Raw genomic sequence first — 24,697 nt, 5'->3', positions numbered from 1 at the left:
TATTGATTATATTATTATTGATTATATTACACCAATAATTATTATATTATAATAAATGTTAAATATTTGCCAATATTCATTTTAGGTATTAAATAATACACATATTAGCTGATTAATATTCACTCATGTTTACCTTAAGTACAGTACACATTATATTTTAACCTTGGAGATTCTTTTAGCTGAATTTTGGCTGAAAGATGTAGCATTTTCAAGCAACAAATGCACTTCCCCATCATTTGCTTCACACTTTAGAGAACAACAGCTCAGTTCTGTTTTCCGTTTGGTTATCCAAGCATCAAGTGGCCAGCGGAACGAAAACATAAACGGAACATTCACGAAAACAGGAACTAGTACAACATGAGAAGTGCATCCAAACTGAACCAGCGTGTACCTTTTTTATCCACATGATGCAAAAACTGAAACTGATAACTTGACCTCTTTGAAACACATAAACTATTTAAAGCTTTAGTGGTAACATAGGTCTCTAAATAGAAAGTATCTGTGCTTAGCATGATAAACCAGTTTACACCAAATTTAGCTCATCTCAAATATTTCTTAAGTATGTTTGTTTCCAACAAGTAACTTCCAACACAAATAACTATAAAACTAAATTAAAAATAATACTGACTATAAATGACAACCATAAGAAGACAAGGGTAAAGAGGTGTTGTCAGTCTACTTCCTTTTTAACACCTATGAGTAATCCATGTTACAATTTAACTCTGCAACCCAGTATGATGGCAAACTATGCTTTTTTTTTTTTAAAGTCAGACCTTGGACCAAATGAATGCATTCTTTTTAGATGAAGGACTCTGCTCTGTCAACACATTCACTGCTTTTCTGCTTAAGAGCACTAAACGTTGAAAAAAATACAGCAGAATGTGATGAATAGATCAGATTTTGGCGCCCCGCTCAAAAGAAAAAAAAAACTTTAGCAGTGAAAGAAAAGACTTGGGGAGACTGGAGAGAGGACAAAAGGAAATGAGTGAGAGGGCGAACGAGAAAGAAAACAGGACAGGGAACAGTCTGTACCTTCACACACTGCCAGGCAGACACATATGAACTCAGCCAACATTTAACTCCCATTTGAAGTAAGGCCCCTATTTTACACAGATGGTTAATATTCACTTTGCATCAGGATTATCCCTCAGATGTCAGACACTGTTCACGACAACAGAAGGAGTAGATGAATAAGGGACTGAGAGTGAAGGATCGGGCATTGAGGGTGATTTCATGCCCTCTTTACAAAACAAGTTCAGATTTTTCTTTCGATATGCATGTACTTGTACATTTTTGGAAATGGAAAAGTATGAATAACTAGAGAATTCTCTTGTACTATAATTTTTATTATCATCTTCATGTTAAACAACAGCACAGCTGCTGACTCATTCACATACACATATAAAACACATACACACACGCACACACTCTCACAGCAGTGGATTAGTATCCTTTTGCTACAATCCCAAACAATTCAAGGTTTCACGTGCAATAACAGACCCTTTTGTCTTTGCACTTTAACCATTAAATTGGATCTGGCAGATAACGGTCACACAACAACACTCAAATTCTCTAAGGAGTCGAGTGTTATGACAAGTGCTTTATAATCTCTTCCAATACAAAAGTCACAGACTCGGATTTACAAAACAGGACTACTTTGCCCAAGAAGTGCAAAACTCTGGCATGTGCCAATAACAAGCCCTTTCAGAGGGCATTATCCACATAAAAGTTCTGTACAGACTTAGCTCTCAGTCATTTTGACAGTCAGTGACTACATGACTAAGATTTCAATCCGAGCACTAACGCTGAGCGTTCCATTGTTAACCATGAATGCATTTCCTTCAGTCATCTAAGGATTGAGAAAAAGAAGACCAGACTGCCTAAATGCTGACATAGGTCAAATGTCACCTAAGTTGTCATAGATGATGTCTGGAGACTGCATGGCAGGATGCCACGCATTTGGAGGTGGCTGATGTCTAGATACTTTACTGTAAATCTCCACATTGTTTCCTGCACCAGCACCTCTTCTCCCACCTTCCGTGCTGTTATGGTTGTTGCTACTGTTATTGTTGTTCAGGTTAGCACTGCCTTTAATTTGCGGCAGTGGAGGAGGGTCTTTCTTGGCCAGTGGCACTTTGCCTGGTTTGGGTGCTGTGACAGGTTTGGGGCCTTTTGGTCTGGGCAATGGCAGTGGTTGTTGAGCCACCTCATGGCCTAGAGGCTCCTCCATTCCCTTGGTTCTCCAAGGGGGCATATCCAACCGCGCTTCATCATAAAGCGTGATAATAGGCTGTGCAGATCCGGCACGTCCCTCTGGCTCATCGTAGATGTGCTCTGTTGGACCTCCATCTGCAGGGTGCCTGTTTCGCCCATCGAGTCCCAGTGCCATTGTCCTCTGCGCCATGTCCAGACTGATCTGATCATAGATGTCTGAATAGAATGGCTCAGGCTTGATGCCCGGGTGGCGGCCACCCCCCTCGTCGCCAGTCGGCCTGAGGCGTGGGTTAGCAGTAGCCATGACTTTGATACTGTCCACCGGGTCAGAGTACAAACAGTCTCCTAGACTGGGCGGCGCACGGACGGAGTCGGCAGGCTCCGAGTACAGACTCCCTTGGTCCTCTAATAGATTTTTGGACCCACGTGGCATTGGAGATCGTGGTGGGGTCCCACTAACGGGAGGCGGTGGCTCTGGAAGGCTTCGGCCCTTTAAATTTTTCCCATCGTTCTCCTTTCTACCAAAGACACCATCTGCAGACCCAGGCTTGCTACCACCAGAATCTCCATCTGGTTCACGACTGTTAGCTTCCGAGATGGCAGCACGGATCTGCTGGAGAACTGGGCAGTCAGAGTCGAATGATGGACAGCTTTGGTGACGTTCTTCAGCTTGGGCTTTCTGCTCCCGAATGGATTGCTCAACAATTTGGAATATCTCATTTCCCTGCTTTGTCTCAAAGGTGAAGTTGCCTGGCCCAGATTCACACCGTCGCCCAGCTTCAAACGAGAACATCACCTGTAGAGAATGTCAGAAATGTGATATGTTTGTGAAATTTCATCACTTTTATTTTTTAATTCTCTAATGCACAACATGGACATTAAACTTGCTATTTGAATTAACCTTTTTTAAATAAACATCATCTAATCAATATTATTTCAGTTTTATTTATATACTATTATAGATTTAGGGTGTGTTCACACTTATCATGTTTGGTTAGATTAAAACAAACTCTGGTGTGATTGCTCTGTTAGTGCGGTTTGTTTGAGTAAGTGTGAATGCTATTCGAACGCTGGTGCGCACCAAACAAGCAGACCAAGACAGCTAAAAAGATGGGTCTCGGTTCACTTCCAAACAAACTCTTGTGTGGTTCGATTGAAATATGAATGCAAGTGAATGGGTACTTTATTGTCATACACCCTCAACGCCGCTTTAAGTCGAATGTACCTTTTCCTTTTGTTTGAAGTGTTCGGCGAGTTCTGTCATAAAATATAAGTCACTCAACCTGACCAATCAGGTTGTGAAGGTGCCTTTAGGTTTGCTGTCAAAAATGCCAGTATATGATAAATGTTTTCCAAAATGTTTTATTTATTTTTATTTCTGTTTTCATTTATTGTAACATTTTTTTTTTACAGTTTTGGTTAATGATTATAACTCTATGAGGAAAAAAAGAACCCAGCACACTGGGCCTAATGATCTTTTCAGTCACACTTTAGTCTGGGGACAAATTGTCACTATTAACTACGACTTTTGCCTCAATAAACTTCTAATTTCCTACTTAATAGTTAGCAAGGAAGTTAACTTTTCGGTATGGGGTAGTATTAAGGGATCTAAAATATTGCCATGCAGAGTAAGGCATTAATATGTGTTTATAAGTACAAATAAACAGCCAATATGCTAGCAATATGCATGCTAAGAAGCAAAAAGTTGATAGTGAGAAGTGGTCCCTACACTAGTTAGAATCTTTGCAAACCATCATGACCTGCATTCAATAGTCATTCACCACATTAGCTTTGCCTTCCACCCACTCATAAAGGAGAGAGGAAGGCCAGCTTCCTGTACCAAGACAGTTTCTATAGTAATGACAGGAAGCGGAGTTGGAAACAACAGTGGCTTAAGTTCCTTCTTTATATGTCATCTGTAGTATGAGGCCAGCTGTCTGCAACTATATTGTGTTAATGAAAACAGCCGTTAGATTAATTTAGATACACTGTGATCAGTCTTCATTATAAGGTGTGAGTTTCTAAGTCAAGGCTGAAGCTGAATGCAGTCAGTGTTAAAGGTCACCTATCACCTGTTACTATCCTACAGAAGAGATTTAGTGGTATTAAATATCAATTAGCGGTTAGCAATTCACTCTGATTCTGTATTGGTTTGAAACTTCAGTATGAGTTAATTGAGGATATTTCAAAACCAGAAGTGACTAAAACTCACCCTGTCTCTTCCATAGCGACGGAGAAGCTTGTAGGGCCATATGAGTAAATCCTTTTTGGTCTTGGGGTCCTTCAGGATAAGGTTGTCCACATTAGCCCTAAGCCAGTAATTACCAGAGAGACTACAGCGCTCTGATGCTTCTGTCCTCTGGACACTCACCCAAAACTCGTTAACTGCAAAACAGAACAGATAAGAAAGTGTGTATATGAAATTCCTTGTTCTGAATTTAGTAATATCAGTAATATCACAGATCAGGTATAATTTGTATGTGGCTCAAATGATAAAAAGAAAACAAAAACATAAAGAGAAGGAAATCTCTTTAAAATCACGCTTAAAACACATGTCAAGTTCATACACATAGCTAAAATACTAAAAGAAGTAATCTATATAAAGAGACTTATTGACCTTGACACACATTCCTGAGGGTCAGCAGTCCTCTCTACGATATATCAAATATTAATAAGCAGTTTTGTTAAAGTATTTTTCCTAAAGATTCAAACAATTTATACTACCAGTCAAAACTTTTTGAACAGTACGATTTTTAACATTTTTTTAAAGAAGTATCTTCTGCTCACCATGGCTGCATTTATTTGATCCAAAATACAGCAATAACAGTAATATTGTGAAATACAAACATTTAAATACTATTTAAAATAACTGTTTTTTATTTAAATATATTTTAAAATGTAATTTATTCCTGTAATCAAAGCTAAATTTTAAATCTAAATTTCAAAATCATTACTCAAGTCTTCAGTGTCACATGATCCTTCAGAAATCATTATAATATGCTGATTTGCTGTTCAATCAAATGTATTATTATCAATATTTAAAGCAGTTGAGTAGATTTTTTTCAGGATTCTTTGATGAATAGAAAGATCCAAAGATATGTATATTTATATTCATATAATTTGTTATATATATATAAATATATAAACATCATTTTTTTCTTAAATATATACATGCATGTGTGTGTGTGTATATATATATATATATATATATATATATATATATATATATATACACAGCACACACACATTGTTACGCCAGGCCAGCAGAGGGAGCCCTTACCCCCACTGACTGTTGCTGCTCCCTCTGCTGCCTCTATGGTTACTTCCTGTTTGTCTACCATAAATACAAGCTCAGGACACACACACTCTGCGAAGTATTGATTTGCATTTGCGGACTTTACCAAGCGTTATTCCTTGCTCCCAGGTTTTCCCAGTCTCCTTGTTGTTTTCCCTAGCCATAGTTCTGTTTTTTGTTTTCCCAGTCTTAGTCATAGTTTTCTAGTTTCTTGTTTTCATTTCATTGTTTCATTTGGACTGCCCACCTGGATTTGGACCCACGCTTGTTTATTGGATTACGCTATTGGATTATCTTTGCTGTTCATGTTTGCTGGTGTTTTCGACCCTGTCTGCCTGTCTACGATCATCGTAATAAAGCCTTGCATTTGGATCCTCACTCTTGGTCGTCCCGTTTGTGACAGAATACTTCGCCATACCCCGGATCCAGCGGCTTTACCCACCAGCAGTACAACCCACCAAGAATGGATTCAGCAGGAAGTTTGTCCAACCCCGTAAGTCTGCTTTGCTCCATCTTTCAAAATGGCCGTCCCATCGAGCATTATGTGGAGGAGTTTCTTACATATTGTTTTTTGGCACCTTGTGATGAGACCATGTTGAAAGAATGCTTCTGGAGTGGACTTGATCCAGAGATCAGTTTTAATTTGCCTGATGAAGACCCCAGTTGGACCCTCGCACAGTTCATCAATTTTGTCTTGTTGTTTTGCAATACTCCGGTAACTGTGGGTGATTTAGATGTGCCACAGTGCAAGATGTCTGCTAGCCCAGAGCCTCAGCATAAGATGTCTGCCAGCTTAAAGCCACAGCACAAGATGTCTGCTAGCCCAGAGCCTCAGCACAAGATGTCTGCCAGCTTAAAGCCACAGCACAAGATGTCTGCTAGCCCAGAGCCTCAGCACAAGATGTCTGCCAGCCTAGAGCTACAGCACAAGATGGCCACCAAACCAAAGCCTGTTCACAAGATGGCTACCTTTCATGAACCTGTTCACAAGATGGCTACCTTTCCTGAACCTGCTCACAAAATGGCTGCCTTTCCAGAATCTGCTTTCGGAATGACTATTCTTCCTGAGTCCGCGTTCAAGATGGTCACCCAATTGGACTCAGCTCACCAGAAATCTACCACGTCTGACTTCTCTCGCAAGATGGCTGCCACCCCAAGGCCCGATCACAAGATGGCCGCCATCCCCAAGCCTGTTCACAAGATGGCTGCCACCCCCAAGCCTGTTCACAAGATGGCCGCCATCCCCAAACCTGATCACAAGATGGCTGCTGTTCCTGAGCCAATTCCCAAGATGGCCGCCCTTCCCGAGTCTGTTCACAAGAAGGCCACCGTCCCAAAGCCCGTTCACAAGATGGCTCCCGTTCCTGAGTTCCTGGTCAAGATGGCCGCCACGCCAGAGCCTGCTGCAAAAATGGCTGCCACGCCAGAGCCTGCTGCAAAGATGGCCGCCACGCCAGAGCCCGCTGCAAAGATGGCCGCCACGCCAGAGCCCGCTGCAAAGATGGCCGCCACGCCAGAGCCCGCTGCAAAGATGGCCGCCACGCCAGAGCCTGCCACAAGGATGGTCGCCATGCCAGAACCTGCACCCAGGAGGACTGCCACTCCCAAGCTTGCACACAAAATGGCCGCCATACCTGAGTCTGCAATCAACATGGTGGCTACAGCATCAGACTCTCACCCTTCCAGGACTTATCAGAGACTAATATCAAGCTTGGAGGACCCACCACTGCTGTCAGCTCGTTCAGTTGATCCCTTACTATCAGCGTCAGCCAAGCCAACGTCTGCTCACCCCACATCAGCCAAGCCAGCGTCTGCTAGCGCCACGTCAACCAAGCCAGCGTCTGCTCACACCACGTCAACCAAGCCATTGCCTGTGAACGTCATATCTGCTTCTCTCGAACCTGCACCAGCTGCCGTTCCTACCAAGTCAAGTCAAGTTACAGCTGCTGTCCCTGCCGAGTCAAGTCACGTCACAGTCACTGTCCCTGCCAGGACAAGTCAAGATACAGCTGCTGTTCCTGTCAGGCCAAGTCATGTCGCAGCAGTCGTTCCTTCAGAGCCAAGTCAAGCAGCCGTTCCCTCCGAGCCAAGCCAAGCCACAGCTGTCCCTCTCACGCCAAATCAAGTCACTGCTGCTCCTGTCATGACGAGTCAGGTCATAGCTACTCCTTCACTGCCAAGTCACATCTCCCCTGAGCATCCAGAGCCTTCACTCCCAAGCCATGCAGAGCCAACGCTCCCAAGCCATGCAGAGCCAACGCTCCCAAGCCATGCAGAGCCAACGCTGCCAAGCCATGCAGAGCCAACGCTCCCAAGTCACACAGAGCCAACGCTCCCAAACCCCACGCCCAATGACCCGGAGGGCATTCCTCTGCCAACTGCGTTACCTGTTATGGCAATCGCCATTTTGAGTGTGTGGGCTGCACACTGCGCCCCAGTTGCCTCTTCTGCCCATGAGTCTGCCCACAAGTTTGTTCTGGAGACCTCATCTACAGGCATGTCCGCTGCGCCTATACCTCTTTCGGAGGTGGCGTACATAGCGGAACTTCACGCCCTGCCCGCTCCGCCAAGGCTTCACGCCCTGCCCGCTCCGCCAAGGCCTCACGCCCTGCCCGCTCCGCCAAGGCCTCACGCTCTGCCCGCTCCGCCAAGGCCTCACGCTCTGCCCGCTCCGCCAAGGCTTCACGCTCTGCCCGCTCCGCCAAGGCTTCACGCTCTGCCCGCTCCGCCAAGGCTTCACGCTCTGCCCGCTCCGCCAAGGCTTCACGCTCTGCCCGCTCCGCCAAGGCTTCACGCTCTGCCCGCATCGCCTGTGCTCCCTGCTCTGCCAGCACCGCCAGGGTTCCCTGCTATATCTGCTCCGCCAAGACTCCTTGCTCTACCTGCTCCGCCAAGGTTCCTTGCTCTGCCTGTTCCGCCAAGACTCCTTGCTCTGTCTGCTCCGCCAAGGTCCCTTGCTCTGTCTGCTCCGCCAAAATTCCCTGCCCTGCCTGCTCCGCCAAGGTTCCTTGCTCTGTCTGCCCCGCCAAGACTCCCTGCTCTGCCTGCACCGCCTAGGTTCCCTGTCATCTCTGTCTTGGCGTTTGGGGCCGTTCCAGAAGTCTCTGTCTGCCCAGGAACTGCCACGAAAGTCGTTCCTGAAGTTCTCGTCTGCCTGGTCACGGCTATGGAGGCCACGTTCTCCCATGAACTCTCTACTTCTCTCCTTGCTCTGTCTGCCTCCTCTATCTCTGTTCTCCCCAGGTCCCAGTCCATGATGCGGCCTCCTGTTCCGCCCTGGAGGGCTTCTACGCCTCCTGTTCCGCCCTGGAGGGCTTCTACGCCTCCTGTTCCGCCCTGGAGGGCTTCTACGCCTCCTGTTCCGCCCTGGAGGGCTTCTACGCCTCCTGTTCCGCCCTGGAGGGCCCCTGCGCCTCCTGTTCCGCCCTGGAGGGCTTCTACGCCTCCTGTTCCGCCCTGGAGGGCTTCTACGCCTCCTGTTCCGCCCTGGAGGGCCCCTGCGCCTCCTGTTCCGCCCTGGAGAGCTCCTGCGCCTCCTGTTCCGCCCTGGAGGGCTTCTACGCCTCCTGTTCCGCCCTGGAGGGCTTCTACGCCTCCTGTTCCGCCCTGGAGGGCTTCTACGCCTCCTGTTCCGCCCTGGAGGGCTTCTACGCCTCCTGTTCCGCCCTGGAGGGCTTCTACGCCTCCTGTTCCGCCCTGGAGGGCCCCTGCGCCTCCTGTTCCGCCCTGGAGAGCTCCTGCGCCTCCTGTTCCGCCCTGGAGGGCTCCTGCGCCTCCTGATTCGCCCTGGAGGGCTCCTGCGCCTCCTGTTCCGCCCTGGAGGGCTCCTGCGCCTCCTGCTTCGCCCTGGAGGGCTCCTGCGCCTCCTGCTCCGCCCTGGAGGGCTCCTGCGCCTCCTGCTCCGCCCTGGAGGGCTTCTACGCTTCCTGCTCTGCCCCGGAGGGTCGCTAAGCCTCCTGCTCCGCCCTGGGGGGCTCCTAAGACTCTTGCTCCACCTCAAAGGACTGCTCTGCCTCCAGCCCTGCCCTGGAGGGCTCCTGAATCTCCTGCCCTGCTCTGGAGGGCCTTTGCCCAACCTGTTCTGCCTCAGTCTCCTGGCCCCCCCACCGCTCCCCTGGACTGTTTCTTCCTGTTGTTTTTTGGAGCGTCTGGAAGCCGCTCCTTGGGGGGGGGCTATGTTACGCCAGGCCAGCAGAGGGAGCCCTTACCCCCACTGACTGTTGCTGCTCCCTCTGCTGCCTCTATGGTTACTTCCTGTTTGTCTACCATAAATACAAGCTCAGGACACACACACTCTGCGAAGTATTGATTTGCATTTGCGGACTTTACCAAGCGTTATTCCTTGCTCCCAGGTTTTCCCAGTCTCCTTGTTGTTTTCCCTAGCCATAGTTCTGTTTTTTGTTTTCCCAGTCTTAGTCATAGTTTTCTAGTTTCTTGTTTTCATTTCATTGTTTCATTTGGACTGCCCACCTGGATTTGGACCCACGCTTGTTTATTGGATTACGCTATTGGATTATCTTTGCTGTTCATGTTTGCTGGTGTTTTCGACCCTGTCTGCCTGTCTACGATCATCGTAATAAAGCCTTGCATTTGGATCCTCACTCTTGGTCGTCCCGTTTGTGACACACATACATATATTATGTACACAAAAACCTTTATTTTGGATGCAATTAAATAGTTGCCCAGCACTAGAATTAATACTTTTATTTGGCAAGGATGCTTTAAATTGATCAAACATGATAATAATGACATTTATAATGTTACAAAAGATTTCAGACAAACGCTGTTCTTCTTAGTGTTCTATTTATGAAAGAAACCTGAAAAAATTCTACTCAGCTGTTTTCAACGTAATAAATGTTTTGTTTGAGCAGCAAATCAGAATATTAGAATATCAGTTTTGACATCACAGGAATAAATGATATTTTAAAATATATTCAAATAGAAAACTGTTACTTTAAATAGTAAAACTATTTCAAAATTTTACTGTTTTGGCTGTACCTGGGATGAAATAAATGCAGGCTTGGTGAGCAAAAGAGACTTATTTAAAAAACATTAAAAAACTTTTACACTGGTAGTGTATTTGTATACCATTTGAATACCTGTCAACATTTAGCAGTTTAGAACTGGGCGTTAATATAGATTACATTTGATAATATAAACAATTATACATTGACATAAGCAATGTTGCTGAGAATAGTTCCATAGAAATTTATAACAATTTTGTGTGTGGCTTTTAGGTAAATGTGCTTAAATGTGGCTTCTAAGTAAAACTGAAAGTTCTTGAATCTGAGGAAATTAGCCAACACTGGTCTTTTTCAAATCACATAGGAACAATCCACAATGTAAAAAAAAAAAAGTACAACCAGGATGTTTTTCATTTGATGGGTCCCATATGCTATTTCCCTGCTAAGTTCAGCAAAGATACGCTTCTGCTTATCAGAGACTACAGGCCGTGAGCGATTACCCTACTTTCCTCTGCATCTATAAATGCTCCCATGCAAACTGAGAACATTTCAAACGTGTTGCTCCACTCTAATCTTCATTCATTTTCTTGTCCATCTCTGGATTGGCTTCCAAACAAAATACCAGCAGACACTGGACAGGGCACCAACAACCATTACCTATGCGTCATACTCAGTTACCCACTGTCTTATGCCGTCATGCAAGAAAAGGTCTATACAAGGGTGATAATTGAGTGCCAAGACTGTAACGTTGCAAGCCTTTTAAATGTCAGCTCCCACACTCTTTGAGGAAGTCAGTGCTGCCCTTACTAAAAACAGAAGTGATCACAAACTATTTCCCTAGAAACACTCGAGAATGCACAGCAGGAGCAGGAGGTAGCTTGTGCAGTGGACTTAACAGTGACTCCTTGACTGTTTACCTAGCATAGCACTGGATGAAGTAAGTGCCAGCCATGAAGGAGGGGGCAGGGGACATGCCTGAGATTTTGCTCCACTTTCTTTCCTCCTCCATTTCATTTGTTAGCCCTTTGCGTCTTTCACTCAGTGACTATTCAAATAAAATGTGTGTGACACAGCCAGCTACGTCTTTCTGGAAACAGCTAAGTGTAACCACATTCAAGAGCTCTAATATTTCAGGCTTTGTGACTAACATGAGCAGGGGAATTTGCATGCATGCAATCCATTTGCATCTAACTGACAGAACAGTTCTGTCTATTCACTGAGAGCCATCTAGATGTGCATATAACTTTAGTCCAGCAACAAAAAAGCAACTGAATTAACAGTGGAGGTCACGTTAAGTCCTACCCTTTGAGAAACACATTGCACATTATGAAATGAGCACTTGGAGCTCTATAGCTCAAATGAACAGAAAAAAAAAAAAACAGCTGGCTTACGCAATTTAAAATAGTTGGAGGAAACACTTTAAGCATGAGTAAATTGATACTATGCCACATGCCCCTTCTTACCTTCCTCTCTGGAGAAATAAATGAGATTCTCTGCCATTTGAAGCTCTTGCTGTCCATTTGAGTCAGAAATACTAAGAGAACCACTTCCTCCCTTAGAGCGAAAGAAACAGAGAAAGCAAGAGATGCAGAGTTAGTATGGGGCAGCTGTGCTATTCCCTTTGGAAATTCTCAACATGTCTGGAATGGACTTCAATGTTTCAGAACACCTTAAAGGGTCAGTTTACCCAAAAATTAAAATTAGCCCATGATTTACTCATCCTCCAGGCATCCTAGGTGTATATGACGAATCCAATCGGAGTTATATTAGAATTATCCTGGCACTTCCAAGTTAAAAGAAAAGAAAAATATCCACATTTAAAACTTAAAGATTTATGTTTCACTTTAATCTAGCTTGCGCCAACTGGTCGTACCAGGAAGCAGCTCCAGGCAGATGACATAATGCATTGTGCATGTGCCGCGCAGAATTGATGAATGAGCAGTGATCAAAACAAAATAATGGTCATGAACTAGAAGTTCAAAACGATGATTTGTAAAGGAAAATATCAAAGGATTTCGATATAAACCAACAGGAGACTGTTTTTTCTAAAGTAAGGAAACTTTGCTTCCTTTGCTCCTGTAAACAAACGCTGGTTTTCACGAGACTCAGCGCAGACATCCAACATCATCTGCCTGGAGTGTTTCTGGTTATAAAAAGTTGGCGCAAGCTAGATTAAAGGAGAAGTTCACTTCCAGAACAAAAAATTACAGATAAATTACTCACCCCTTTATCATCCAAGATGTTAATGTCTTTCTTTCTTTAGTCGTAAAGAAATAATTTTTTTGGAGAAAAACATTTCAGGAATTATCTCCATATGGTGGACTTTAATGGTGCCTCCAAGTTTGAACTTCCAAAATACAGTTTAAATGCAGCTTCAAATGGCTCTAAACAATCTCAGCCAAGGAAGAAGGATCTTATCTAGCATCATGATCAGTTATTTTCTAAACAAATGACAATTTATATATGTTTTAACCTCAAATGCTCGTCTTTTCTCGTCTTTGAGTTGTGCATGCGTAGTCTTATGTAATCCGGGTCAATACAGTGATGGTAGGTCGAAAAACTCCTATCTCATTTTCTTCTTCATCAAAATCGTCCTATATCGCTGTTTTGAATTGTCAATTTGTTTCGAAAATGACAAATCGTTTTGCTAGATAAGACCCTTATTCCTCGGTTGGGGTTGTTCAGAGCCATTTGAAGCTGCATTTAAACTGCATTTTGGAAGTTCAAACTTGCGGGCACCATTGAAGTCCACTATATGGAGATAATTCCTAAAATGTTTTCCTCAAGAAACATTACTTTGACTGAAGAAAGATATGAACATATTGGATGACGAGGGCGAGTAAATTCTCTGTAATTTTTGGTTCTGGAAGTGAACTGGAATAAAAGTGAATATTACGTTTTAAATATGGATTTTTATTTTACAAAAACACATCGTTTCGCTACAAGAGGCCTTTATTCACCCCCCCGGAGTCGTGTGAGGCACTTGTTATTATGAATGGATGCGCTTTATTGGACTTGTTTTGGACTTGGAAGTGCCAGGATAATTTTTAATATAACTCCAACTGGATTTGTCTGAAAGAAGGAAGTCATATACACCTAGGATGCCTGGAGGATGAGTAAATCATGGGCTAAATGTTCTTTTTTGGGTAAACTAACCCTTTTAAATATGGTTAAATGGTTATTATGCTTGTCAAATAGTTGGAATAGCATTTATCCACTGTTAAACCAGTAAAACAACCATTACCATTTATTTATTGTGACTGTCTTGTGACATTATTGTCATTATGCATTTTTTTAATAGCACATGCCTCTCATTCTAAAAACTCACAAGAAAAGTCTCAAGTGTTGACCACATGAACCACTAGAAAGTCTCCATGATGTCATCTCACCTGAAAAGCAATCTCACACATCTTCTCCACCCACTCATTGGTAATATGTTTCTCAGCTGCAAAGACGTACGTCTTGTCATTGGTCTCCACACAGAAGGCGGCCATGTTTTCTTTGGGGCAGGTTTCAGTGACAGCAGGGAGTATGCTGATGCATTCGGACAGACGAATTATCTTCTTGTCCAGTTTCTTAGTGCTAGGTTTATCGTTGGAACTGCCCGAGCAATCATAAAACTCAAGCCGTGCAATGCCGTTTTGACTGGCTGGGTAGAGTACGAACCAGTTCTTCTTCCATTTCTAAAAATGACAGAGGGATAAGAGGAAGTTTTTACTCTTCGATGAAGAACAGGCAGTGTCTTGGGGGAATTCATCTATTATTCACTTATGGGACTAAAAACTTTTGAAAATACATGCATACAAAACTATTTCTGTTAGATTAAATCTAAACAGATCATACACAGAATCTAGGTTATGTCAACTCATGTTGCCTCATTGCAAACCATCTAGATTTAATTTACTCCACCTATTTTATAAATGCTATAAATGTCATAATTAGACAATGCCAGACTTCTATCTGATGATGTATGCTGGACTTCTCCAATATTTATAAAATCAATTTCATTATCACTTTTAGATCTGCCTCCATCCAATCAACAAGGACAGAATCAAGTGCCCACCTTATTTTTTCTTTTTCAATAATGTGTTTCATTTGGATATACCGTATATCAATATATGAAAGAAAATATGTTACATTATGACTTTAAAAATGAACAGCTTCCAGGTAGCTGCAAATTATTATTGATGTTAGCGCACCTTCATCAAGGCCATAAAATCTTAGTTCAAGATAAGTGCCAAAATTATGTCACTTTATTTAGCATCTGGATCATAATGCTGAGGTCAACAAGAGGAAATTGACAATGACTTTCAAACCCCTTCCTCCAGGTGGACAACGAAAAGCAAATTCTACAGCAAACAAAGACATCTATGTGTAAAAGGGTGTGTGTGTGTGTGTGTGTGTGTGTGTGTGTGTGTGTGTGAGTGTGTGTGTGTGTGTGTGTGTGTGTGTGTGAGAGAGAGAGAGAGAGAGAAGGAGCGTGGGTCAGTTCCTCACATTGTTTATAACATAAAAAGAAAAAAGAATCTTCAAAAAAAAAAAGGCAAAGTTCCAAGTTGATTCACTATTGTGATGCAGATTTTTTGTTGTATATTTTCTAATGCTGTCTACACACTATCATAGCCACGCTAATACAAAAAGGAACAAACCATTGTGATATTTAAAGGGGTCATTTATTTTCTTTTTGCAACAATTAACTAATTGTGAAAAGTGTTGTGGATTATAACACACAACACATGAACACCATGACCTGAGTTTTGTTTGGCACAAGCTTACTTTTGAGAATGCTCTCATCAAGTGTAGGCACAATGTACTATAAATATGAGTTTTGGGGAAAGCAGAACTTGCACTGAACTAAAATGATTGACAGCTCAGGTGTGTAAAGGGAGCATTCTTTGATCACTTTCTGAAAAAAAAAAATAGAACACAACAAAAAACAATCATTTATCACAGATCAGGCTTTAGAGACATGTTATGGCATTATAGTCATGATTGAAAAGATGGTGTTCAATTGTGGCATGAATAATTATGACATGATCAGGCACTTTGTAAAAATAAATAGCTACTTCTTAAATATTAAAGTCCTTTGGAGGGTATACAGAGAAACATGTTCTTCCACAACCAAGAACTGCGCATTTGGACAACTTAGCATCTATCTATTTTTATTCTAAGTGTTTTGTTGTTGTTGGCAATTTGGTTTCAATAAAAACTGTTTTTGGATTAACGAGGAAGTTTTATAGTACAATAACTTTCTTATTTCAAAAGATCAAGAAGGATTAGATTTTTCAATTCTCAATTTGAAGGGTTAGTTCACCCCAAAAAAGTGAACATCACCATATACCCTCATATTGTGTAAATCAAAACTGCTAGATTCAAATAGATGAATTTTATGAGCCTCAGTTTAGATGTAATGGACTTTAATCCTTGGAATTATCCGAACAACATGAGTTACTGTAAGCCATAACTATAAAACTATGTGAAATGTTACATATTCACTTTAATGGCAACCCTACCTCACCACAAATTCTATTCACAAGTCTACATTCCTCAATAGTAGCTGAATGGGAGTCTTTTTGGGTCATTCATGCATCCATCTGCCGTAAAGGAGAAGTTCACTTCGAGAACAAAAAATTAAAGATAATTTCCATACCCCCTTGTCATCCAAGATATTCATGTCTTTCTCTCTTCAGTTGTAAAGTAGTTATGTTTTTTGAGGAAAACATTTTAGGTTTTCTATCCATATAGTGGACTTCTATGGTGCCCCCAAGTTTGAACTTCCAAAATGCAGTTTAAATGCAGCTTCAAAAGGCTCTAAATGACCCCAGCCTAGAAATAATGGTCTTATCTATCGAAACAATCTGTTATTTTTTTTATTACAATTTATTTGCTTTTGATATAGGAAAATGAGAAAATTATATGAGTTTTTCGACATAACGTCGTCGTCTTGAACTGGGATGCACACAGAGCTAGACAAGACAAGCATTTGAGGTTAAAAAGTATATAAATAGTTTTTTTTTTTTTTTTGAAAATAACCAATCGTTTAGCTAGCCCTTTGAAGCTGCATTTACACTGCATTTTGGAATTTCAAACTCGGGGGCACCATACAAGCACTATATGGTAAGAAATCCTGAAATGTTTTCCTTGAAAAAAATAATTTCTTTACAACTGAAGAAAGAACGACATGATCATGTTGGATAACCAGGGGGTAAGTAAATGATCTGTAAATTTTTGTTCTGGAAGTGAACTTCTCCTTTAATCAGACCCTTGTACACAACAACACAGTCATAAGAGTTCACCCATCAAGTGAAGGGTCATTGTTCTGCCAAGTGCCAATTACAAGCAGAAGCTGAAAGATAACAATATAATAAATGTCTACAATTTAGACAGAATCCAACACCTGACCATTGCAAAATGCCAAAAGCTACTGTACAGACAGCTGATGTTAATGTGGTAAAGAAGATGCTGCATGAGATTACCCAGCATGCTCTGTTTCCTCCACACATTGCAGGTGTTTATCTATTTTCCTTCTAAAAACTGCCCCTTTTGTCTGACTGGTGCATTCAATGAGAACTGTACCAACTGGACACAAATACAAACCTTCATCAAGTAAATCATATCACATTACACATCTCTTAAATCGATGCCAAAATTAACTGAATACAACATATAACTGTATATTAATATATTATACTGTATAGCCTTATAAGGCAACACTTGAGGAATATACTGTACAGGATGGAAATTATGCAAATGATCAGAAAGAAAGAGGATGACTGACAACTTCCTCAAATCTGCATCCAAAAGTAATCTGATGAAATGTGTCAGTCTGCTTTTGCTGCACTTTTTAATAGACTTAATAATTATGTAGAAGAGCATAATATACATCTTATATGAAAATATTCCAGCTGAAAAACACTGAAAATACTAACAGCTAATTATTATTATTATTTTTTGTTGATAACAGTCTACTTCTTGCAAAGCATACACATGTAAAATGGTAAAGGTTAAAAACACAACAGTCACGCTGCATAGGACACGCAGAAACTATCCTGTTAATATGTAGCCAACACTGTTAGACATTTCTGTAATTTCTACAGATTTTACTGTACATCACCCAGTATAAAACAGCAAATTCCCTTTAAAGTAAATAACTGTAATTCCCTTTGCATCATGGGAATTTTCTGTGACGTCAAACACCACATACAGAGACTACTGTATTTTTAAAAATTGAGGTATACTACTGTATTTGTGGTAACGACCTCTTTGGCGCCACTCCATTGAGATAATTCTTTTCCTCATTTCTTACATTTGGACTGGATTTTGCGCCACAGGAGTTTATCCTTCGTGTCAGAAACGGCGTATTTAGAGTACTATTGTACTTCAGAAATATACTGGGGCATCAATTTACTGTCCTGCATCTATTGTGGATAGTATCACGTATTATAATGCTCGCGTCTGAGGACACGGAACCAGCGAGGCAGCGCCGGGGGTTTTCCCCGGGGATGGACCCCGCGAGCGGGAAAGTTCCGGAGAGCATCTGCGCTGTGTATTGACGCACCTTACAAGCAAGCAAGGTAAAAATATATATTTGTATAACTGTTTGTGTGTGGTTTGTCAGATTTTTGCCCAACAGTTTAACCTAGTAACATTTACTCGTCAACATTATGGAACATAAACTTTACCACGATAAACTGCGCTGTACTTTCAATTAACAAACAACGCTGTCAGCTTAATAAATTACCAAATAAAATTATTTTAACGTGCAAGGCATAATCTTATATTAACAGTAAGTTAGCTAATGTGAAATTTTGTTCAGGTGTTAATGTTCACCAGTAGCCTATAGTTGAGAATACAAAATCGTATGTTAGCTAGGTTAAACAAAAGTTATGACTAGCTGCCTTTCTAGTTTAAGCATTAGATTTTTTTTTAATTGAATTTAATATTTACTGCATTTTGTGTGTGTGCTTAAAGGCAACTCAAATGAAGCACCACAAAGGACAGTAGCAGGCCAGCCACACTGGGACTAATAATTCATGGTAAGAGAATAACTTCACTATGATTTTGGGAGGTTTGTGTATTCCATACGAGGGTTTTCTTTTACAAATGTATAATTTCTTTTTTCTTTTTTTTTTTTCTTTCAGGGAACAAATTTCTCTATGTAACAAAGTGGATGGTGAGCAAATGTGGCCTACGTTTTGGAGCAGCACCTGGAATGCCATTTGATGGGAGAAAGAGTGAAGATGCAGTGTTCCAGCATTGGAATATTTTTTCTGTGTTTCAGTGTTATATGTGACCCTGGACCACAAAACCAGTCACAAGGTTAAATTTTACAAAACTGAGATGTATACATCATATGAAAGCTCAATAAATAAGCTTTCTATTGATATATGGTTTGTTAGGATAGGACAATAGTTGGCCGAGATACATCTATTTGAAAATCTGGAATCTGAGGATGCAAAAAAATCTAAATACTGAGAAAATCACCTTTAAAGTTGTCCAAATTAAGTTCTTAACAATGCATATTACTAATCAAAAGTTACATTTTGATATATTTATAGTAGGAATTTTACAAAAAAATCTTCATGGAACATGATCTTTACTTAATTTCCGAATGATTTTTGGCATAAAAGAAAAATCTATAATTTTGACCCATACAATGTATTTTTGGCTATTGCTACAAATATAACCCAGCGACTTAAGACTGGTTTTGTGCTCCAGGGTCACATATATGCAATGTTTAAATAAAGAATGTGATATTTTGGAATAATTGTGTCTGTTTGAATTGAATATCAGTAGTAACTAATTAATTCTATATAAAAATTATAAAATTTAAATCTATATACAAAACAATGAATTACAATAATATATGGCAGTACATTACTACAGTACCTTACTGTAAACTGAAATACAGTTGGGTACTGTAAATCCTAATTACAGTAACTTACTGGCAACAGTGTTGCCAGTAAGTTACTGTGAATGTCACAATGAGATGTGAATGATTCAGTAACTTAAGAGTTCAATCTTTAATTTATATATATATTTTCATACATGAAACATTAACTTGATACCCAACTCTAGCACCACAATTAATTACCCCTTCAGCAAACATTTATCCGCTACCAAAAAAGTATTCTAAAAACCTGGAAATGAACATTGAAATTTCAAGACATTTAGATTTGATTCATCTTTTGCATTATCAAACTGTTGTCCAAACACTGATATTATTAATTACATCTTAATCGAAATTAATTTTTTAAAACCAAATGTTCTGATGCTATGTGACATGCTTGGAGACGATAAACAAAAAATCTTCTTGGTCACCACACAAAGTGTAAGAATTTGGCTTCACACATGCAGGTTAAAAATAAAATAAAACAAAAAACTTCTCACTTTGTGTATGTCTTGAGTACAACTAGAGAACTGACACTTGACTACAAAAGCAGCTTGGAAAAATATTGCATGTTATGTTGCTGTCACAGTCGCACCTTCCTTTATATCAGGCATTCACAGGCATTTTTGTCAGTGAATACCATAGACTTAAAATATTTACAGAGAATGAGTTTGTCAGAAGCAACATTTACTGTATGCAAGTCGCTCCGAAAAAACTTTTTATGTTACACGTGTGTAAATTAACACAGTGCCACTATTCACTCTAAAACATGTAGCACAAATGAATATATAACTCTTTCATTAAATTGCAACCTTTGATAATCACAGTTTGGTAAGATATATCACTATTTCAGTTTTATTTCCATTAAAGCGGTCATTAAATCAAAGATAGTCAAAATGTTCTTGATATTAACACATCAAAGACGTTACTCTACAATAAAAACATAATGAGAGTTTCATAACTTCCCAGTTTAAAATCAGAATTATTTTTTCTACCCTTCTGAAATGTGTGTATTTGAAATCAGGAGAATTGTGAAATCATTACTTTATGTAATCAATGAGGTGCATTCTGAACAACTCATTTCTGTCAATCATAAGTACAATACTGCTTTTGAATAAACATGTCGAGTAAGGTTGTCAAACTCGAGATGTTATTCGGTCAGTGCATGTAAAGAAACTGCACCTACAAAAACGTTGCACAGATACTGTATCCTTCCAAGCATGTCATTGTTAACAAAAAATGTGTTAACAAAAAATCAATACATATCTGCTTACATACACCGTCTTTTGTAATACGACAAGTAAAAACAGTACTTTAAAAACTACACATTGAAAATTAAGCACTTAAGTGAGCAAAGCAACTGCTATGCTGAAACAGACTGTTGCAACTGTTGTGGTTGTGGTGTTTCAATTTCTTATGACTCGGCCTCAAACATATATGGCTTTTAACAAATATATAGGACCTTTTTGGTGCAAAAAAAAAAAAAAACTTTAAGTAACCTCGAAAAATTCATGTTTGCTTTAATTGTTCAGCCCCATTTATGTATGATTGTATCACATTTAATATAATTATTAACTTTTCATTAACTCACGAACCATTGTTTGGAAAACCCTGTGTTATACAATAGAGCAGCATGCAAGACACATTTCACAAATAATATAAAGCCCAGAATAGACTACAGATTGTACTATACAGGATCAGAACTACTACTTCAATTAATGTATTAATTAGTTTTACATTTCTTGTACAGTATTTCTTTGTTTTTTTATTGAACAGAGTACTCCGTTTTTTTAAAGCCCCTTGAGCTGTAGTAAAAGTAAGAGCAAAGGCCAAAGCTGATATCACTCCTCTTCTCTATACACAAAGAAGCCTAAGGACTGTAAAGCATTTGGCAAGTACAGGGTTTGTCACAATATGTCTCACGGAATGGCGCCATACAGTAGAGGCCATGTTTCAAACATGCAGTGATACCGTTTATCTCTAGAGCTCTGTGAATGTGTCCAAAAGGGTTAATACTAAATTTAATTTAGTTAAGTATTTCATACTTTTAATTTTAAAAAGGGGTTCTAGTTTAAACTTTTGGTTTATGAAAGTGTTCACACCATTTGTATTCATTTATTTATTTATTTTGCTTATGGTGTATGGTATGAAACATGCAGCATTAGAATGTTACAGAAAGTTGTTTAGCAACAAGCAACCAATTAAAAACTGCCTCAGCGCATGTTAAATATTCACGCTCTTGTTGTGCTTAGTCTCTCTATCTGAGAGAAAACTGTTTGAAAACATCAAACAGAAAACGTGTTACACAGTGACAAAGTAACACTATTCTATTTAAAAAAACTTATCTATGACTTATCTACTTATCTAAGATGACAGATCTATGTTGTGACATTTCCATATATGGACAAGCAGTTATTTAAACAGGTTACCTGCTTGTTGCATGCTGTATTTGGCAATGTTATTGACCTCAAACGTATGAAAATAAAAACTTGTATGCATGGTTTACAAATGTAGTGTGTGAAATCCTGAAACATGGAGAAAGTGTTTATTCATGTTTTACTTTACTCTAAACATGGTTTCATTTACAACATTTTCATGTTATTTTTCCTGTCCATCCTTGTTTTTCCAACTCCTCAACTGTTTTGACAGTGTGAGTCACAAACCCACAGTTGTACAAGTGACATGCTTGTTCCAGCCTCCAGCAAAACTATACAAACTCATTTGACTTTCATTACCAAACAAAAACACTACATCAACAATGAAGAGCATGAGGTTTCAGGTTCTCAAGTGCAACCTTGTTTTCATGATGCCAGGGACTGATACTCGCATGCTTGCGCACAATGAAACATCTCTTCTCCTACATCTTTTATTCACATGTTGCATTTGTTATGTTGGTTGTACAGGTCTGTTAGACCTTCACCAAACCGTAATTCTGACAGTAATATGATCCTGGGTGATTCAGCCATCACACTATGAGTCTATCATCAGCCTCTCAGCCTGTAAAGAAGCGTCACCATGCACATGAATATTTTTAGTCATGTGTTATTGTTGACAAGTTATCTTATACTTGGCTATTAAACTACACTAAAACCTTCATACAAGCTCAAAGTGCTTTTGATCTGAGTAAAACCTACATGAATGAATGGCAGCATTAAAGTCCACCATGCTTAATTTGAATTTCTGCTGTTGCCTGGGGGTAAAAACATGTAGCTGGGTTCATAATTTGCTTACTTCCACATAACAAAGATGTTTCAGACAGAGGCAGACAGAGGAAGTGAATAATAAATTAATGACAAGCCATTGCTCCAGCAAGATGTTTTTGATCCCGCACAGGTCTGACTGAAGACATGTGACTCATATCAATGTCTAAAGAATGACAAAAATACATGCCTCGCATATTCAATCACAGAGAGAAACAAACAGAACCTTCTGTGGTCATGCGTCTGTGATGCAGCATTTTCCACTGCACATGGATAGTCAAGAGAGTGGAAATTATTTAGACACAGCTGGCCGTGTGTTTAACCTACTCTTGTTTAGTGTTAGATATCACTCACGAGAAGGAAAAGGCTGCTTGTCCAGCTTCAAATCTGTGTTTATGTAGTTAGTGGCCTAAAAACATGGAATACGCAAGCTGAGAGGTGAAATCTGAAGATGTGATGTAGTACAGGATCTGATGTACTCATTCATGTGACCATCTCATGTTGCAGAAGAGGAATAGAGACCTTCGTCCTTACTATTTATGAAACTATTTAAATTATCTTTAATGTTAGTTTTATTATATTAAAAAAAGTAACATTTAAAATTGCATTTTTTTGGTATGTTGTAGGTTCTTATATTGTTACTCTCTATGAGATTGAATAATTTGAATTTATAAATGTTAAAACAAAGTTTACGTCTCAGTGATGTGCTCTTTTTTTTGACATGGACTATAAAGTTACTTAAAATACATTTAAAAATTCAACCCACTCTTCGCCATGATGAAGATTTTTTAATAAAAAAGTTTATTTTAAAAAAGTCATCAATTGGCTGAAATTTTTGGAAAGGAGAACAGAGAAGTGTTAGCTGATGTCATTTGCCATACTCTTTCAATGCAATTAAGTAAGGACATTGTTTTGTTGTCATGTGACAAGAAAAGCTTAAAACACAGAGGACATAAACACTCATGACTGTGTGTCAAGGTCTTTAAGTATTTTTATCGCATATTTTGACCTTTCTTTAAAATAAGTAATAATCCTCAAAATCCTCAAGTAATGATTCATATTAACAGATTTAAAAAAAAAAATGTGGTAAAATTGTTAAAACAACACTTTTTAAGAAAAATATTGTTTTTAAATATTTATTTTACTTCTTTTTTTGAGTCACTGAATTAAATTAGCGTAAAAATGTACAGAATGTTTTTCAAACGTACATACAAAGACTATATATACACATATATATATCTAAGAACTTGGCACATTTGTTTAAACTAGTGTTTTTTTTTTAAGATTGTCGTGTTGACCATGTCAGACGTCGTCATCTGTCATTGCCTCCTCAATCAAACACTAACGTTACATGCGACAAGCTCTTACCTTTCCAAACTTCTGATGCTGGACGAACAGTTGTCCCTCCTTTACATGAGTGTCCATTTTCAAAAAAATACTCTCTCGCTGCACAGCAAGATAAACGATAAATATATATATTTCTCTCTCTTACGACTTTTTCCGATTTCCTACCGTGCGAACTTCCGCTTGGCAAACTTTTGCTTCAGGGGCGTTTCGACGGGAATTCATTAAAATTATTCTAGCAGTTAAATAAAAAGTTTGGAGGGGAAATTCGAAATGTTAAAACTGAATGTTTTCATGCTGCTGGTCCTGGATTTTGAGACGCTGCTCTGCTGCTGATCTCTCTCTCTCTCAATTTCTCTCTCTCTCTCTTTCTCTCCTCGCGATAGAGGAAGCGCGCGCCCACAGCCTTTCCTCCCACCTACTCCTCAGCCCAAACACAGGCAAAGCATGACGCCTGAAACCTTTTCACTTGCAATTAGAACATTTTTTCAAAATGTATGTTATCATCCCTGTTATGTTGTCAGTAAGAAATCATAAGACAGGTGCAGTTACTCTATTTACATCCATTAATTAATTCTGTATTTACATCCGTTATTTTATTTCTCAGCCATTAGCATTCATTAAGCATTGCAATAATTATGGTTCTATTATTGACAAATGCATGGTGTCCTACTGACTTCCATGATTAGTCCTTTTATTTTTAGAGGGGAATGCACTGTATGGTCTAAGCCTATGATCCATGTCCTTCATTGGGCTGATCTCATAGTTTGCGCACACATGTTTGCACAGG

General features: G+C 39.8%; 1 protein-coding gene across 1 annotated transcript; it reads right to left on the bottom strand.

The window, feature by feature from the left end:
* Window positions 1-1,325: 1,325 nt before the first annotated feature.
* Window positions 1,326-24,284, bottom strand: dok1b (docking protein 1b). Its single transcript, XM_073836885.1, has 5 exons — window positions 23,932-24,284; window positions 13,863-14,156; window positions 11,937-12,027; window positions 4,427-4,599; window positions 1,326-3,010 (listed from the first exon to the last, which is right to left on the bottom strand). The coding sequence occupies exons 1-5, from the start codon at window positions 23,986-23,988 to the stop codon at window positions 1,898-1,900; spliced, it is 1,728 nt and encodes a 575-aa protein (XP_073692986.1). The 5' UTR covers window positions 23,989-24,284; the 3' UTR covers window positions 1,326-1,897.
* Between the last annotated feature and the right edge of the window lie 413 nt (window positions 24,285-24,697).

Source organism: Garra rufa, chromosome 3, assembly GCF_049309525.1.
Source record: "Garra rufa chromosome 3, GarRuf1.0, whole genome shotgun sequence".
NCBI classification, from domain to species: domain Eukaryota; kingdom Metazoa; phylum Chordata; class Actinopteri; order Cypriniformes; family Cyprinidae; genus Garra; species Garra rufa.
This window is presented reverse-complemented; position numbering and strand designations above follow the sequence as displayed.